The 18,665-nt window shown below is 35.4% G+C and overlaps 2 protein-coding genes across 2 annotated transcripts in view; one reads left to right on the top strand and one right to left on the bottom strand.

Annotated features, from left to right (window-relative positions):
- Positions 1–18,665, bottom strand: part of LOC136781105 (atrial natriuretic peptide receptor 1) — a 78,664-nt gene that overhangs the window by 33,755 nt on the left and 26,244 nt on the right. The window contains exons 2-6 of the mRNA XM_066739824.1: positions 10,635–10,749; positions 7,445–7,779; positions 5,595–5,686; positions 5,048–5,186; positions 4,603–4,684 (exon numbers count right to left, since the gene is read on the bottom strand). Coding sequence (XP_066595921.1) covers positions 4,603–4,684; positions 5,048–5,186; positions 5,595–5,686; positions 7,445–7,779; positions 10,635–10,749 — 763 coding nt within the window. The remainder of the gene's footprint in view (positions 1–4,602; positions 4,685–5,047; positions 5,187–5,594; positions 5,687–7,444; positions 7,780–10,634; positions 10,750–18,665) is intronic.
- LOC136781106 (uncharacterized) overlaps positions 1–18,665 on the top strand; it is an 83,405-nt gene that overhangs the window by 19,291 nt on the left and 45,449 nt on the right. The window lies entirely within an intron of this gene.

Genomic DNA, 18,665 nt, shown 5'->3' on the forward strand with positions numbered 1-18,665 from the left:
TGTTGTGTATACTATTACAGTCCTAGAGTTATGCGCATTCCTCTCGAATCACCCTGTATACGTGTAATAATAAAACTTCATTTTATTTACTCGACATTGTATTTTAGAATTTTTTCTCTTTAAATAAACAACGAACGGAAAATCTTCTTAACTTTATCCGCGAAAAAATTCAACGCGAAACCAATAATAACGGGATGATATTTTATGCGAAATATAAAATTAAGGGGTGCTGGTCAGTGTTTCGTCCGACAGAGGATTGCGGGTTACACGGAGAGAGATATATAGACCGTGTATAAAGTTTCTCATCAAATAACGTATCCCATCCGGACCAGAAAGCCCACTCGTAGCTTCGGATTCTCGTGAACCCATAAACCGCTTCATCTCGCGAGAGTTACACCGTGATAAAGAAACTTTGAGTCTCCGTTTTAAGATTGTTTAGTGTAGCATTTTCTCTAATTTTACTATTCGACCTCAGGGAGCGTTTCACTTATAAATACCACTCTTCAATTTTCCCTCTGATTTTCCTCTTAAAAAGCTGCTCGTCCTTAGGAAAAATTGCAAAAGCTCATTAGTCTTTAAAGAAAATTAACTTTTCATTATTGTATAAGAACATTTCAGCGAGGTTTTCTAAAATCCTACCAGCATGTAGTGCAACGTATACCAACTTCGTGACGACAAAATTTGATTTCGTCCATGTTCAGAGCTGGATACGTACGTACGTGTAAATTCAAGATAAGCAAGCTTGAATTTCTTCGTAAAAGCTCTGATGTCAAGGAAAAACCACGAGCTTGTGCACAGAGTTTATTAATTTTATTCACAAATTGAATTCTCAAATTACGAAAAGAACAACTGAAACTATATTCGAGTCCTTCGGTGAAGAATTTATGAAAATTTCGCAACTTTATAATCGTTTTACTTGTATAACTTGAGTATAGTTTAAATACAATATGTGATGGCAAGAAGTTGTGAAGTGTGTAATTGCATTTTGGAAAGTTCGAGCAAAAGTGGGAAGGTAGGATTGGCATGATGAGGAGAATGTATGGATACGGCATAAATATCATTGAGCTACGACTCCACTACATTTTATCATGAAAATGCTGCTTTTGGCTACAGCCCTGTAAGCTCTCTTTGAATCATTCATATCTTTTACAAAGTATACGTCTTATTATCGCGTGAAGTAATCTACGAGCTGGAAAACGTGGTTATGGAACGATTTATATATATACTCTCACGTACACTTATTTCTCCAATCGGGTAAAAAAGGTTAACGTTTCCAAGTCATGTGTCGTAATCTCAACAACTGTAAAAAATTGCAACTACAATTTTTGTTTAAATCACTGAATCTCGTGGTCTGACTAATTTTCCTGACTATTCCTGACTTTTGCATCCTTTCAGTTTAATTAATTGTTTATCTTTGCGATAAGCATATATTGATATTTTTCATTTCTATTAAAACAGATATTTCTACTTATTTCTGCTATCTTTTATATAAAAAAAAAAAACGGATGACAGTTGTATCGGTGCTGTCAGTTAAAAAATACATAAAATAGTTCACCTTTCTCTTATTTACTCACACTACTTTTCACACCAAATTTTTCTAGTCTTATTTGCATGTTTTCGATGAGGTGGGATGAAACCTACGATGGCCACGCATTTTCCCCCGATTCTCGTTCGTTCCGGTCGATGTAGGTCAGTCAAGAAAAGGCTGGATAAAAAATTCCGTGCTACAAGAAAGCCCTTAATGTCTGCGCATAGTAGTACAGCACAGCTGCTATGGAAAAAACCCTTAGGGAAATTCTTCTTAAAGTGATTAGATTCGCTCTTTTTTCTTGTGTCGGAAAATTCACCCCGAAGTTTTATGGGACTTGGAATTATCGTGAAATTTAGACTTTTTTTTTTTCTGTAATAGGAATAAATTCGATTATCGCGAGCCCCTTCAAGATGCCCAGATTTTCATAGGGAATATCTCAGGCCAGAAGCGTTTTATCGCTCATTTGATATATAGAATAAATGATTTTTTCGTTTTACGATTTTCCCCTATCTTGCAATGAAAAAACGAATCTAGAAAATCAAAAGTACATCGTATAAGAAGTGTGACTGCAGTACTCTATACACAAGGCTTTTCAATTACGCCAGGGCAGATTTAAAAGGGGTCAGAGTGTAATTCCAAAAGTTTTATTTTAACATAAATATATTGTTGTCACTTTGTACACATTATAAGATAAGTTACTAATATTTTAAAAGGTATAATTATGACAAGTTATTTTGGGGAAGTTTTATTGCTTTAGCCGAGCACACTTTGTAATATGTTATACTTACAAAAATTTATAATGAAAACAGTATATCATAATGTGCACAAAGTGACTATAAGATTTTTATGAATAAACCTTTTGTGTAAAACAGATGCTAAGTTTTAAAATGCAGCACTCCCCGTTTGGCTGTGACAGTGTTATATATGTATTAGTATGTATAAATATCGTGAGCGCGTTATTAGTCAGAATCACGAAGTCATTTGATTCAAAATAATTATTGAACCAAGGCAAGATCCTACTAAATCTATCAAATGAAAACCAGCAAGATTATATAATTTTGAGGAAAAATACTAAATAAAGAAAGTTTGCTTTCGTTTTAGACCAAAGGCTAGTCAACAAAAATCATGTTTTTCGACAATCTGTATTATATATATACTAAACGCGCCAGATATATTATGCATAACTTTCCAGTCAAGTTTTTGCCTCGAACGAATAAATTTATTTCCCTAACGACTTTTTTTTGCAAATCGGCACGGTTGGTTTTCACGACGAGCAATTTATCATAGCGAAATTTAGGGCTCTGTCGAAGAAAGGACGTTTTATTGCGAGCGTAGATGCAGTTAGATGATTATTATAATGGAATCTATAATAATAAGCTTAAAATGTGTTAAAATTCTCACGATTCTCGAATTCAGTAACGAAACGAGGAAAACAAATCTCATTTTTCAGTAAAACAGGGTCAGTTAATTTGTCTCACGAAATGAAAACATGGAAATGTATATATAATTTATAAATTTTATTTTTTATTATGTTAAAAGAAAAAGGAAGAAAACATTGTCAAGGCGTAATTATTTTACCTATCCAAAAATGTATAAGTGAAGGAAGAAGTCTATAATTTTCGTACTCGAAGATAACCGATAATTACAGGGATTAGAACGGAACTCATGGGGAAATAAGCAAATCGATTAGGTTGATTTTTTTTCAAAAAGTGTTTGTATTAACGAGATAAGCTCAGCTTCTCGGCTCTGCCTGGGAAAACATGCGCTTGCGGCAGTTCGATGTGGCTAATTAATGCTGAAACGCGTTATCGCATCCAGTGCCACGTAGCGATTATAAACGAGCTATTATTAAATCTGTGATAATATACAAAATTCCATTTCAAGCCAGCATTAAAACGCTTATTACGCTAGAAACTCGTTAAAAGCAGACTGAAAAACAATAGTATCGTAACACGAGTGTTATATTTTACTCAATTGAGTCTGTTTAACGAGATTACGTTGGCTTTCTAAAACACAGAGGAATTATATGTACTTTGTCTTTCTCTGGAGAAAGAGAGAGAGAATGCAATTAATTAATAGACCTTGGCCGTTGGTTTTGGGATTTGGGAAATTTGACGAATGGGAAGAATAGTATAAAGTTTTTGAATGAAAAAGAGGGGAAATATTTATAGAAAGTCCAGGCTGACTGGAGCAAGTTGGATTTGAGCTTGGGATTTTGGTGAAAGGCGAGCTTTATTGTATATACAAATTTTTGTACATAGGGTTAACCACTTAAACTGTTCGAACTACGAGCTCAGGAATACGTTTATCTCTAAATCTATTTGAGATATCAAAGTTAAACTTTGCAGAAAATCTCCTTGAATTAAAATACTAAGGTACTTTGAGCAGTCACTATACACAAATTTAATATCTCTTATACAGTTATGTAGATAAACGTCTTCTTGCATTTAAGCTCTAAAGTGTTTTAACTAGGGGACCCTGTATACAGGATGCTCCACTTAAATGATCCAGACCATGAACGTAAAACTCTGGTTATCTTTGTTATTTTCTCTCTCAATGGCAGGTATCAATTTTTTAGATAATACCTTTTGTATAGAAATTGAAAGAAACTTCCAAATAAGGTGTAATAAAAAAAGTTAGTATTCTCATAGTTATATACAGAGACAAATCAAGGTACTCTTGCATCTATGCTATGAAAAGTCTTAGGTGGCAAACCCTGAGTATACGTGTTTAAATCGTACTCTTATTGCAGCCACTGAATGTTATACCCTCAGACTTCTACTTGTTTCTGAGGATATTCAACAAAACCACTTTGTAAATCGCTCGTTTCTTTCAGAATGAAATGTCAAAGGAAACGTTGTAATCCGAGCTAACAACGATCCATTGGAGAACCCAAAGCCAATAAACATTTAACGAGATAGAGAGATTGGATTTGTGTTTGTATTACACCAGGAATCTTACACGTGCAAGTATTGATTTGTATAACACTCAATCGATGTTCAGCGAACAATAAGTACGTACCATTTGAGAGCCTTAACTTGAAAATATAATTGTTAAACTGAAAGACTTACCTGTAAAAAAATACAGAAGCAACTACTAGAACCACCACGATGAAGGTTAGCACCATTGATAATATTGCGTATCCTGGTAGTGCTGCGAGGCATGCCAAGGGAATTGAATCAGTAAAATATTGAATTTGATACATAAAAATGTTGACAGTTTTATGGCAAGTAATACTATACACATCAGCGATCGCTTTTTATCTCGATATATAGTTAATCGAAATTCAAAGCTGTAATTGCAACTTTAGCTCCTTTGAAATATTGCCATTAAAATATAAAAGACTGTATAAACTTTCTCTCTTATAAAAATATATATGTCTACGTGCTTAATGTAGTTTGAAAGATTTAATATGGAAGATAAGTCGTGGAGATTTTAATTGATAGACGTGGCGAGTAGAAAAGTTAAGGGTTCCTTTAATTTTGATTTGGGGGATATTTGGTGTGATGTACTTACAGTTGTCTGGACAGAGGGAACCATCGAAACCGCAAGTGGGTGTGTCTGGTGGTGGTTCGAGGCGTCCACCAGACCAATAAATCCTCTTCCCAGGTATGTACTCAAGAGTATTATTAGCACCGTAATAATTGGCAACGATCTACGGACGAAATAATTAAAGCGCTTCAGCAAATAGCCCTTAAAGCAAACCGCGATAATTTTCGATTAGCGTATAACGAGTGAAAATATATCGCTTTAGGGACGAGGAGAGAGAGGGGTAGGAAGAACCTAGAACGATGGGAATATAAAAGTCCCTGAATAAAAATGGCAAATTTCTTCGAGGCTTTGTGCAACAATATTGAATAAAATTGCTGAATAAAGCTAATCATAATTAGTACGTTAATTACCAGCGATAACATGGAACAAATTAAAAACTTGCAAGTCAAAGTATAATGCTAAGGGTTTGAAAATCAATAGTTTATAGTTTGGCAAGTTGTTGGCACATCTTATTTTTAGTTATTCCTCGCGACTAATTATAATAATTTTAAGTAATTAATGTCCTACTTACTTCAAACCTAGAAGTTTCTGGATTCATATCGAGGAGCGAATAATCAGCGATCCTGTCTCCATTATGGTCTATGTTCACATCCCCAGTAATACCTGAAAGTACTCGTTATTTATTCATTATATAGAACTAAAAATTAATTAGTTAAGTACTGAAATTGTGATTTGATCCATTAATATTAATTTTACATTCGGGCGAATCCTTTCGAATCCGAAATGAATTTTTATTACTTTCAATATTATTTTTAACTTTAGTATACACCAGTACTAATTTAACAAATCATCGACGTTAACAACTAGAAATTTATTTCCAGTTTTACTCGTCCCACCGATATATGTAATAAAAGCTGCCTGTTATCCCCTTTACGTCGCTGATCCCTCGGGATCAGTGATAAAATGAAAACTGACGCGTCGTACTAAAATTCGTGGGGAAAAAAGTTTCTATAGGTGTGTCAGTTGCATTAAGGTGGGTGTGACATAGCAGAAGTATGAAAAGAAAGAAAGAATCGTCGAATGCATCATGAGGCGCAAGACGCCGAGAAGAGATTGTTCCGAAGAGAAAATCTCTAAACTAGAAAAGGAAGAGTTGGAAGAAAAGTGCAAGAAAATACTTGGCATCGGATATTGAAACTCTTCGAGATCTTACAATAAGAAGATGGTGAAAAATTAATTTTAAGCAGGAACGAATGTTTCTGTATGTTTAAAAAAAGGACAACACAAGTTTCAAACAAATGAAGGAAATTATTGTTATAACGTGTACCAATATGTAGATTATAGAACCGAACATTGCTTGGGCTTTGATAATCAGCTTCAATGTCTCAAAGAACATTTCCATTGATTTTTCATTGAGTGTAGTAGGTATGACGAGTGCGCATAAAAGGTAGTAAGAAATGTTTGGAAGGAAATGAAGGAAGTACCTGCAAACTATCTGGTGAAGAATGCTGTGAGGTGAAAACCGATATTGAATAGTTGGTAAGATCAGTGAAGTGGATCGAATTGCCAACGGAATTTCTTATACTTAGGGTAAAGAATAGAATCATCGGTCATTCTGCCTCTTTGCAAAAAAAGAAAAAGAACGATTATCGTCAGTTTATGTTTTTGCTGCTCCAACATCCATAAATTATTATTTTATCGCATAACTTCAGATTGAATTGACATAACGAAAAAGAGGCCATTTAACTATAATATCAATATCAATCCGTTATTGTAATAAAATATAGATCAGATATTCAAACTATGAATTTTATTGGCTCTCTTAGTTAATTGGAAAGTGTATAATAGCGTAATTGGGGTTCGAATTCTAAACAATGATTTGAAAGAAGCTAAACGAGACAGTATATCTACATTGACATAGAATATTATTTGAGCTACAACAAAGTGATTAATTTGAATACGTAATAAATATATATTAATACGACGCGTCAGTTGTTCAATCTTTCAATTAAAAATTAAACCCTTATCCCCGTCCATCTTTTAATTCAATTTCGAGTCACCAGAGATTTACCATCCTCTACTCTAAACTAGTCTCATCCATTACCAGGCATGAATTTTATATGACAGAGCTCATTATTTACTTTTATCCAGCATTTATCTGTCACGTAAGAGCAATTTAATTCCCAATATTTTTGCGAGGAATAAAATTCATGAATTTTTCACTGCGCGGAATGCATTAAAAAACTTGTGAAAACGGATATTCTTAAGATTTAAAAAGAATCGCTTATATATCATTGTCTTCTTTGGGGAAGAAACAATTGACGTGCAAAGTTTCCAGGCATGATCCTATGAGAAAATATTGGTGTGTGTATGTGTGTGAGAGAGAAACATGATGTGTTGTGTTGGTATAGGAAGGTTTACCTTTGAAGCTTCTGCCCCACATTCGTCTAGTGAGGTTGCCACCGTCCAGGTTGACCTCGCCAGGATTTTTCGGTAGGCTTTCGTTAAGGGCGAGTGCGTAAAGTAAAACAGCGTCGTAAAAAGCTGTGACGAAGGTCGACACGGAGCTGTTGCCGAAAGTGAAGTTGTACTTGCTCTGTGCCAAGGATTTCACCTCCCGAGAAAAGTTCAGGTACTCCAGATTGTCCGGAGTGCGGGCAGTCACGGTTAAAAGGGCCTGATAAGCCTTTCTTGCCTTTTCGTTCCTTTCCTCGGATTCCCCCTCCACTCTCCATGGCTCGGCAGAGTTGTTGTCGCTGAAATTATTGAAACAATATGCTCGAATCATAATAATAATAAAAAAAAGAGCATTTATAGAGCTGACAAAATTTGCAAGTAGTACGAAACTATATTTGCAAGGCATTCGGAGAGTTTATAACGAAGCGGAGGTACCCTTGCACAGTGCTAGAAAAAATCGCAGTTCTTACAGAGATTTATCTTTATATCGTTGAGGGGATATTCGAAAAAAAGGTTGGACTGTGATATAACGATCGAGGACCTGAATGAAATTTTTTCCCTTTTCGTAGCTACAGATAAATGGGGAGCTAATAAGTTTGGGTGAGAAATAAACAAGGAGCAGGGCTTCTTTTATCTCGTGGAGGAAAACTGACTTGGAGAGAATCGGTTGCCCAATGCGAATTCTTATCACGTGAACGTCTCACGAACGCTTTTACAATGCCACACCGCGCCGTCTGGATTTCATTTAATTAACTCTTTTTGCTCGTCTACGCTTTATCCCCAATTGCCATTAATTTTTCTTCACTTTTCTATACAGATACTGCGGTTATAAAAGGGTCCAGATCAATTCGACTCGTTAACTTTTATTTACAATTAGCTCGATAGTGAATGGTTCTATTGCAAAAGTTCTTACGGAGATATGCTAGAATTGATCTTCGAGAGCAGCACTGCAATAAATACAGGATACCCAAAAAAATATATTCTCATAAAGTTTTTTTTCCATTCTTTATGTCACATTATTAAAAGTATTTTTATTTTTATAATTAATTCGTCGATTTTATCTGTTTCTACCCCTTTTAAGGTATCAATTTTATAAAATTAGACTTTCGAATTTTCTTTTACCACACTTCTGTACAGGCATCAAGATGGACTCGAATGGCAACTGAACTTGTCTTAGAGGAAGTACCCACAGTTTCTCTTAAACTTTCAGTTAAAACTCACAAGTATTTGTTCACCGAGGAGCATTTGTCCCTTTCTATAAGATCTATTGGTTTTCGATAACTATAGGCATTTTCTAAAGAAATTAGGAGAGAGAGGCAGAGGGGGGACAAGCAATGATTCACGCGATTACCGAATTTCAAATTGATTTGTCCTTGAGCATTGGAACTCTCGACGTAAATATTGACTCGCTTCGTGAAAACTTGATTTCACAAGTTTTGCTAGGGAACTAAAGGGATTACAGGAGCTAGAGTTGATGAAGGGGCTGCAAGCATAAAAAATAAAGTCTGTCCAGGGATAAAAATAGATGATTTAAGCACATAAAATTTTGTGAATGTTTTATTATTTCTAGAACGACAGATCTGAGGATACGAGAATAAAATTATGTAGTTTTAATACAAGACAAATGAGTTGATCGGTTTTCTCTTGTCAGTCTAGAAAACCAACCAACTGGAATCTCTTATTCAATTACCAGGAAGCATCAGGACCCTGGTGCAATTATATCAACGTCGAGGGGACTCTTCATGGGATGTTTAATGGGTATTCGTTATCGTCCAAAGATAAGAAACTATCCGAATTCTCCCGGAAGAAATGCAATAATTCCATATATTTATATAAGGGTCAATAACCTAAGACAGCAGTAACATAAATATCTTTTAATCGTCGCTGTTGAAATTTATCAAAGCAAATGCTTCCTTTATTGCTGGAAGTTATTCGAGTAAAAATTCAATGGGAGGAACTAAGATCGTGGAAGCTAATTGTCCCAGTCGTGTGTGGCTGGCGATAAAGTGGGAAATTTAAATGGTTGGTGAGTTTTTACGACGGGAATTATCCGGGCGATTAGTCTCAGAGGAGAAATGGAAGGATTGGGTTGCCAATAAACTTGAAAATGAATTGCTGCGTGAAACATAGGCTGGTCGTATTGGATTCTTGCACGAATGGCAGTGTTAAGGCACAATTGACGATTGCAACGAGAAAAGATCGAAGAAGGATCGTATCGAGCTCCTCTTATGAGGATAAAGGATCACGTTCTGCTCAGGACACAGGGATTCCAATCGCAGGCCATTTCTACCAAACCTGCGATCGATGTCATCGACACAGCACACAAAAAATACGCGCAAGAAACAGTTTTTTGTTCCTACGATCTCTTCCCTCATTATCGATTCTAAACTGATTGTCGGTCGAACAATTTTTCCACTGGCCTCGATCCAACTTTAATTTTCATCCAGAACTTTACGGTTTTAGTAATTTAGGAGAAAATTCGTGTGGATTCTTTCACTATAAGAGAGCAAAGTAATTATATCAGAGCTCCTCGTGGAAATAAGAGAGATGAGAAAATGTTACATTTTGTGCGTTGAAAGAAACTGGTTTCTCAGGTCATTAAACGAGTCTGTGCTCCACTTCCGTTTCTGTAACAATGAAGCTATACATACTATATATACTACATGTATATCCTTGGATATTTTACACACTCACAAGCGTATCCGTGGTCCACACACAAGCTTAAGTATATCTTTGTTTAACACATTCGCTCCCCCATCACCCCTGTTTTACATATTCCATGTTTCAGCGTTATATGTGCACGCATTACCATTCGTTTCAATTACAAACTGACTTCAACATTCCGAATCTGCCTTGTACCAGCCAGTACAAATTTTCGACAAACACAAATCATCATATATCTCAATAATATACCAGTTGCGCTTAATTATATATCCAACTTGATATATCTTATAAATTTCATGAATAAACCGAAATATTGCTGAACTTCATATTTTTCATAGAGATAAAATTTCTATCGTACTATACTTAATTTTTTGTTCTCTCTTTTCAAATTATGCGTTGCTAAACCTCTATTAATTGTACTAAATAAACGAATCTAGATAAGCCTTCAGTCTCAATAGTAACCTCTCGAGATTGCTCGAATAAATCTTACCTGGAAGATAACTCTATCGAGAAAAAGACGTATTCTCCAGAATCGACCATTCCCAGCTCATCGGCAGCCAACAAAATTTCTCTTATTGTCGTGGTATTGGCGCACATCACTACAACTGAAATAAAGAGTTTATCTCGCATCAATGTTACAAATTAATATAATTTTTCTTATAATTATATAAAATGTAAGACAACTTTATTTTATGCAGATATATATATATATATATACGGAATTTCCTCCCTTTCATTTTCCGAGTTCTATATATTTTTATAATAAATAAGTTTCTTATTAGAACATTAAATTGTATCAGATAGAAGCTTTCCAAGACGTTGACAGTGAATCTACTTGGTTGAGTATTTTCTGCCTATTTATGTCTGCCATTTATTTCATCAAATCTCTTGACAATAATTTCTCGATATTTTGACGTCAGAATTTCTTACTTCCCCTCCAATTAAATAACCATCTTGGCAAAGAATGAAGTTTCCTTGAAATAAAAGGAGGCAACAAGTTTAACCGAGATGGCTACAGGGGCGAAGAAAAATGTTCACAACGCACCTGCGAAAAATCACATTTCCACAGGAGCGCACAACGACTTATTCGTCATGTGTTGCATGAAATATTTTCTGCCTGGATGCTGGTAATTTTCACTTATATGGACAGAACATAGCTTTTAAAAACTCGCAAGGTTTTAGGCTTTACCGAAAGTTATGCTTCGTGCTAAAATTACTTTGCCAGGATTTCCAACTTTCGCATACTGACTTGGGTAGGATATTTATTCCCTTGGAAGAAACGCGACGTTTTTAAACATTAGCCAGAAGTTGTATCGTTTTTTTGTCATTTTCGTTAATTCTATACTCAACAAATTTTCGAAGGCAGCGCGAACTTTAATTCTCGTTCGTGGAAGCTTTTACGATAATTCCAAAATGAAAGTGGATTTTTAGATGAGTTTGGTGTAATTTGATTGGACGGGAAATTTTTTACAACGCGAGATAGAATTTTGGAGGAAAAATTTTGGGAGGGAAACAGAATTATGGCTAACTTATTGCTATTTAAACTTTTATAAATTCTTATTCCGTTATCTTTAATATATATAAACCTGCAGTTCAATGATTCCTCACAAATTACGAAAAGCCGATGCGAAAAATTCAGCAAGATAAGTTTCTTACAAATATTATTTACAGAAACATATTTCCGAGATTCTATAAGAGACGTTTGGAAAAAATTTGTTTGTAAACTGACATAGCTGCAGCTGGCATAGTGGCAGCTGGCATAGAATCAGTAGTTCGTAGGAGTAAAAGAGGAAACGATTTTATGTTACAGCGCAAAATTTATAACTCAACGGGGACAAGACAAATTCTTGGTTATATATAGTCACTAATATCCCTCGTTAATAATCCAAATTCCAAATCTAACATTGAGGATGATTAAACGATTTTCAGAGTCTTTTTTATTCTCCGTATAAAATGAAATTTTCAGGTTAGATTTGCAGTTCTTCCTTATCTCTGGCTCAACTATTAGTTTCCGGTTGGATATTATAGACTACTGATAGCAGATGTTTCGTTCGATTAAGAAAGAGCAGATAAAACTCTTTTAGAGGAGATTTGAATGGTGAATAAATAGAATGGTCAATGTTACGTATTTGGAAAGCGACACATGTCGTAAATTATGTAACCAAGAAACAGTTTTTCCATAAAGATAAACTAGCCCTGACTATAATCAACCAGCATCGATTTTTTGCAACTTTGAATGTTCTAAATGACTGACTCCATTATCAGAAAATTTGTATATTGACCGGAGATGCGTGGGTGTATTATTATTAGAACGCGTGGTATACCATATGAAAATGTAAACATTTATGCCAGCAGATCGTAAACGAAAGTTTATGACGACGTGCGATTCTAATTGGCGCCACAGTGGCGTATATCGAATTTTAGTTAGTTATAAAATCATTCGTCCTTTGATAGTAATCAACGAGTAAACGCGCGCGCTCGTAAAGAAGAAAATATGATATTATATATACGTATCTCCTGATTTTTTACAACGAGTACGTTAAACACGAAGAGTATACCGCTAGTAATTATGTTTGAGTGTGTGAGATAAGAAAATAGTGAAATAAAAGAGTGAATAATTTCTCGTAGCTTTGTAAATAAAATTAATTGGTGTTTAATGGAATGGCCAAGTGTTCTTCATTGGTGTGAGTATATGCATGCACTTTGGACTATGTACTACAGTTGCACACACACACACACACACACACACACAATGCAGCTATTATCTATCCTATAATACAGGGCTCTCTCTTGATCACTTTTGCTAGTATTCCGTCAAGGTAGACAGGCTTAAGAGGGGGGAGGGGGGGGGGGGGGATGAGGTAACTGTGTCAGTGCAAAAGATCGTATGCCCCCCAGGATTTCCGAAAGTCAAAGAGCATTCGCGTGCTTGTACGAGCATCAATGAGAGTCAATATAAATTCCGCGAAAATGTCGAGGCATACTAAATTTCAATTGGGAAGTTTAATCCGTATAGATAGGAAGACGAGTTTCACTACTGGAAAGCAGAGCTGCAAAGAGACACGGATTCGATCTATGTGGTAATCAGTCGAGTCTGGTCCTCCCATCCCCTTCAGGAACACTACTTTATATATACTATATAATACCATATGCGTATTTCTAATGAGAAATTTCGTCCCACGGAAAATAGAATCACCCAACGTCGTCTCTGCAACCTTGTCGATATGTCTGTGAATTATTTGATCGTATAATTCACTCTCGTCATCTGTCACTTTCGATTCTTACTATATTGGCTTTACAGATTTCACTAGAAAAACGCCTAGCTCTCTCCTTTCAGGGCTACACAATTAACTTTTCGACAAGCTAAATTTTTTATATACCCTACGGAGTACACGTTTTACCAATGAAATTGAGCAGAAATTGAATTTACACGGATCAGAAGGTGATTTTTATCACAAAGGAATCTAATAAAATGATTGGGAGGTTAATTGCATTCTATTCTTCCAAGGTTCTGCTATTCCTTCTGCCTGAATCATCCGCTATACATACTGGCTCGAATCTCCAGAGTTTATTATTGGGTTTCGTTTCACGCGATGTGATTGATATCGCTGTGGCGAAATTGTGGGAAATTTCAGCACACCGGAAATCAAACTTTCAGGTTTTGAAGATTTTTGTGCTATTTCTGCGAGGAACAGAGTGGGAGTTAATTATATAGTTGAAGGGTAAAAATAGGAAACAGAGATTGCAAAATTAATTAAAAGACGCGCAGACATATAGATAAAATACTGCAAAAATTATGAAAAATTAAATACTTTCCTGAAAAAAATTAGCAGCATTCACCTAATTCTTTCTCAATGCGAAATTCATATTATGAAACGGTGAAACGCGCTTACACTGATTTTTGTATTTTCCTTTTATAATTTAAAATAAATTTTCTTAAACTTCTGTTTAAAATTTATATAATGTAATATAAGATATAAAAATGCTTAGCATGTGTGTTTCGCACAAATTTACTGGAATACACAGTGACATTTATGGGAGCTAGTCTCATAAATGTTTGCATGTGCGTTTTGGCTGCTGAAGAGCGATCGATCAGGGGAACTGACAGAGTTTGGGTGCAATCGGCCGCAGATTGAATAGAACGAGGAGGCAGGATGGAACGGCGTAATGCGGAATTAACAACGAAATTTCGAATGGTCCGAATGACCATAGCGCTTACGACCTTCGGATTATCCAATCAAAAATCATTATCATCGCGAATATTATTTGCAATGATCGTACAGCCACAAAAACTGCACCTCGATACGAATCAGTTTAATAATGAGAGAGTGTCATATTCGAAAAATGGAGAATAAAATCGGATCTCTCCATATAATACAACCATAACAATAATATCCTCATTAAATTTACATTGACGCATCGGAATAAGACATATGTTTTATGCATGTGACTCGTTTCCGTTCCGAGTGGATCGTCGACTTTTACCTTATAAGATGAAAAAAGCACTCGCTACATTTCGTATTTACGAGGTGCAAAGGCGATTACCACTGATGGCATCGTAACAAAACTCAACGAGGCGAACTGAAATTTCGAGCCTTATTCTCCTCATTCATTCCAAACCGTATCGATCTTATCTAGAAACGTCCACTAGAGAATAGTCGTGGAATGCAACCCGAAAGACAAACTTTTCCAACACTCTCAACAAAGTTTCGTGCAATTCTTGAAAACTTTCGCGATCATTCCACGATTCATGCAGAGACACAAAGGATATTTAAGGAAATCATTCACGTACGAATACTATAATTATTTACCGTAGTTACTTCAAAGCTATAGTTTTCTCACTTCGACTTCTTTTGCATGATGAAGAAAGTTTAAAAATTTTCGTGAATTTTAGAATAATAAAGAGAGTCGGGTGGATTTCAGTTAATAACTCGTTCCGGGGTATCATTTTGCGTTAAAGAACGGGAGGAGGTTTTAGTTGGTAATTCGAGACGCGAAGCTGGCGTGATTTCCAAGGATTCTGGGCGCCGGAAGTAGGAAGGATCAGAACTTTCGAGAAGTTTGCAGCGAGGATGCATTAAATCCGGACCAAGAGTATGGGGAGGATGAGTATGCTGTACAAATTGGTACACACACACCCCCTCGATTAATAATTTCATGGTGGGAAACATCCGTTCGGAATTCTCGTTGAAGTACATTATTCAGGAAGTAGTGCTTTATCTAACCGGAAGTTTTGTTCTGTCGAATGGATCAAATTAAAGAACTGGTAAGAATAAATTAGGGAATGCACACAATTGTGTGTTTATGTGTTTGTGTTTGCGTGTGTGTGTGTATGTTGGAAACTTACTACGAGCGGATTTGGAGACGAAAGTGAGGAGGTCTCGGTAATCCTGCAAAGTGGTAGTTTCTTGATTGAAGCTCCTGTGTACTGGGGTTTGGTTAAGGGCGGTGAAAACGGCTTCCAGGGTGAAGTGACACTCGGAGTTTCCACGACTGCTGGCCATTGCGTGATTGTGGTAGAGGAGACCCGCGATTTTCCAACCGAAACGATGAAGTATGTGACGCAGAGCCTCCCCAATCAAACGATAAGAGCCCATCATTCTTGTAAGGGTTGGATAGTGTTCGATTTTGTATCGAAACGCCTCGGCTTGTCCTCCAGCTGTTATCACCGGAATATCCCATACTCCGGCATAACGTGCCACTGGTGCTATCACGTAATCGCATACGGGACCCAAGAATGCATCTGTTTTGCAAATAAACAACCCATTTTTCCCTTTGTCTATAATTCTGATCAAAAATCTTCCTCGTTACACTCCTGCTTCCCCATTTCTCTCAGGCTTTGTTAGAAAAACAACCAGTTTCTTTCAAGTTTCCGTAAACCGATCGAACGATGGACAAAACTGACGTAATGCAAATTTACGTCGCATCAAGTATTAATCATTATCTCATCCTAACCTTTTTTCTAATAATTCGTTCCCTGAAAGGGATTATTCTGCCTCGATAATCTCTTGGAAAATATTTTTATTATTTTTCTGTATCCCAGATATTACAAATTTCCTAAGTACATTCTCAGTATAAAAATTTGTTAAAGGATCTTGTATGATCTTTGTATAAAAATATTCAAATATACCAAAAGGATATATACTCGTAATACTTAGGACTTTGTATGCTATCTGTAATATATATTTAACGCATTTCTGCTTCTTGTTAACATTTTGGTCAAGAATTTTTCAAATTTTCTTCCCTCCATAAACTTTGTATATTCGTGCAATCGAATAGTACTAATTTTTAGGGTTGCAATTCTGATACTTATCATCGATAATCAGTTCTATTAATTACGAGATAATTGGTATTTGCTCAAATAAGCTTATTTGAACTAAATAACTGCACTCTTGCAATGTTCTTACTCAAATTGATCCAGTTGCAAGCAAATAGTAAAAAGCATCGGATGAAATTGGCTGAGATAGAAATCAAGAGAAACTCTAGTACTGCAGCGACAAGTTTATAAAAAACATCGTTGAAAAAGTACACTCTTATATAGATACACAGTAAGTTTCTCTGCCACAATTTCAAAACAATTTTTATCTCAAATTATCTTAATGAAGTTTTTAGTTTTAATTCGAAATCTTTCGGATGAACTAGCTCTCGTGCATAAATAAAAATAAAATTTATATTTAATTTAAGTAAATTTTGGCTATTATATGCATTTTCTTAAGTACTTGTAGCGCTCTTTCAAAAAAGAATTTATTTTCTTGGCATAAGCGCTAGTAAAAAAGATACTCAATGCTATTCACAAGACGTTAATACGATATGGTTAATTATTAATTTTCATGAAAATATTATTAACTTTCTAGAACCAATGTAACTTCCTTTTATTTTATAAAACATATTTTTTATATTGTATAACTTTTGAGGGATCGCGAATAAAAGATACAGATATTACAGACTTCGCTAATGACGTAACAGAATTTTACTGTAATTTTTAGTATATAATGTATTATATGAGAGGAGTAGTGCGATAAGCGAAACATCCACTCGAATTATCGACATTATACAGTTCCCTGTGTGAGATCTAACAATATCACCGAGGAGAGGCATCCGTAGCGTGATTGTACACGTGTGAGTAATGGGAAAACACTATGAGGATTTTCCCTGGTGAGCAAATAAACACATTGATTTGCCAGGACCAAAATCCCTGAACGCTAATGGTGTAATAATTATTGGCAACTGGGACCTTATCGAAACAAACTGGAAGCACAATTTGCAGATACTACGATTAAATCCCTAATTGAATCATGCCTGGCTATTTTCATTAGGTTCACTAGTATCATGATGTTGAGTTTGCCAATGATGAAATTTAACCTAACAGGCCGGATTCAATAAAGTTTATCAGGTATGATAGAGTCATTCATGGTAAGAGTACGCAGTTTGTAAGTGTATATAGGGTAAGGTGACAGGAATAAGCAATAAACTTCTGAAATGAGTTGTACACATAGAAAGAAAATTCAAATATATTTTGCATTTTTTGTCACTTCAATCTTTCTCTACATGCAATATATTAATGTTATATTTTGAAAATATTTAAATGATAAAACCATGCAAAAAGTACTTTTAATTATTTCTATAATGTATGCAACTATAATTCCTAGAGATTTTATTGCTATTGACTGTTCATGTCCAATTGTGGATTCTAATAATGGCATTCCATCACTAATAAAATACCATAAAATATATTTTCTCCCTAATCGAAGATTCTAGACGTATACTCTTTGCCCTAAATCACCTATATACTTAAATTTAATACCGCACTTATATTCTTGTGTGATGGGACTTCTTAATAAATTTTAACACACGCTATTTTATCTAAATCCTTATAATACATGCAAAGTATTATAACAGTAATTTTCAGTTTATTCCTCTCACGAAGTACTGTAATTATGTTTGCCACTTTGATTCATGCTTTGCGATGCTTACATAGGGGGTTGATGGACAGATCATGTGAGAACTAAGGGAGTGAGAGAGTGAGAGACAGATATGGATGGATAAAGACAGAGGAGCAAATTCCCAGGACAAGCCACATTTAGATGCAACCGACCGAATCACAGGTATCACGTGTGCTGCATTCATGATTTACTTCAAGCATTCATTGCCAGCACACACTATATATCGAAAGATTCAGAAAATGGAAGCAAACGCCGAGTTCATCGTTTATATTACTAGAAATTTTATTGGCAACAGAACATCGACCAAAAAAAAAAAAAAATAGTATTTAGGACAATCGGAAAATCCCACTTTTCCTTGATAAGTAGCACACGCGTTTTGTTCATGTGACAACCCCAAAATGAAAAAACTTTTAATGCAGTCGCGATTTGTGCTAACTTTGTAATGTCTAAAGGGACATATTACGTGAATTGGAAATCGTATAGTAGAAAAATCGAGAGCTGGAAAAAAGGGATTCTATTCCAGAGAAATAAGGTCATGGGTGAAGGTCAGTTTGAACCACGAGACGAAGAAGGACACG

Source organism: Prorops nasuta, unplaced genomic scaffold (genome assembly GCF_024137725.1).
Source record: "Prorops nasuta isolate Cenicafe-Biocafe unplaced genomic scaffold, Cenicafe_Pnas_1.2 PNAS00021, whole genome shotgun sequence".
Classification (NCBI taxonomy): domain Eukaryota; kingdom Metazoa; phylum Arthropoda; class Insecta; order Hymenoptera; family Bethylidae; genus Prorops; species Prorops nasuta.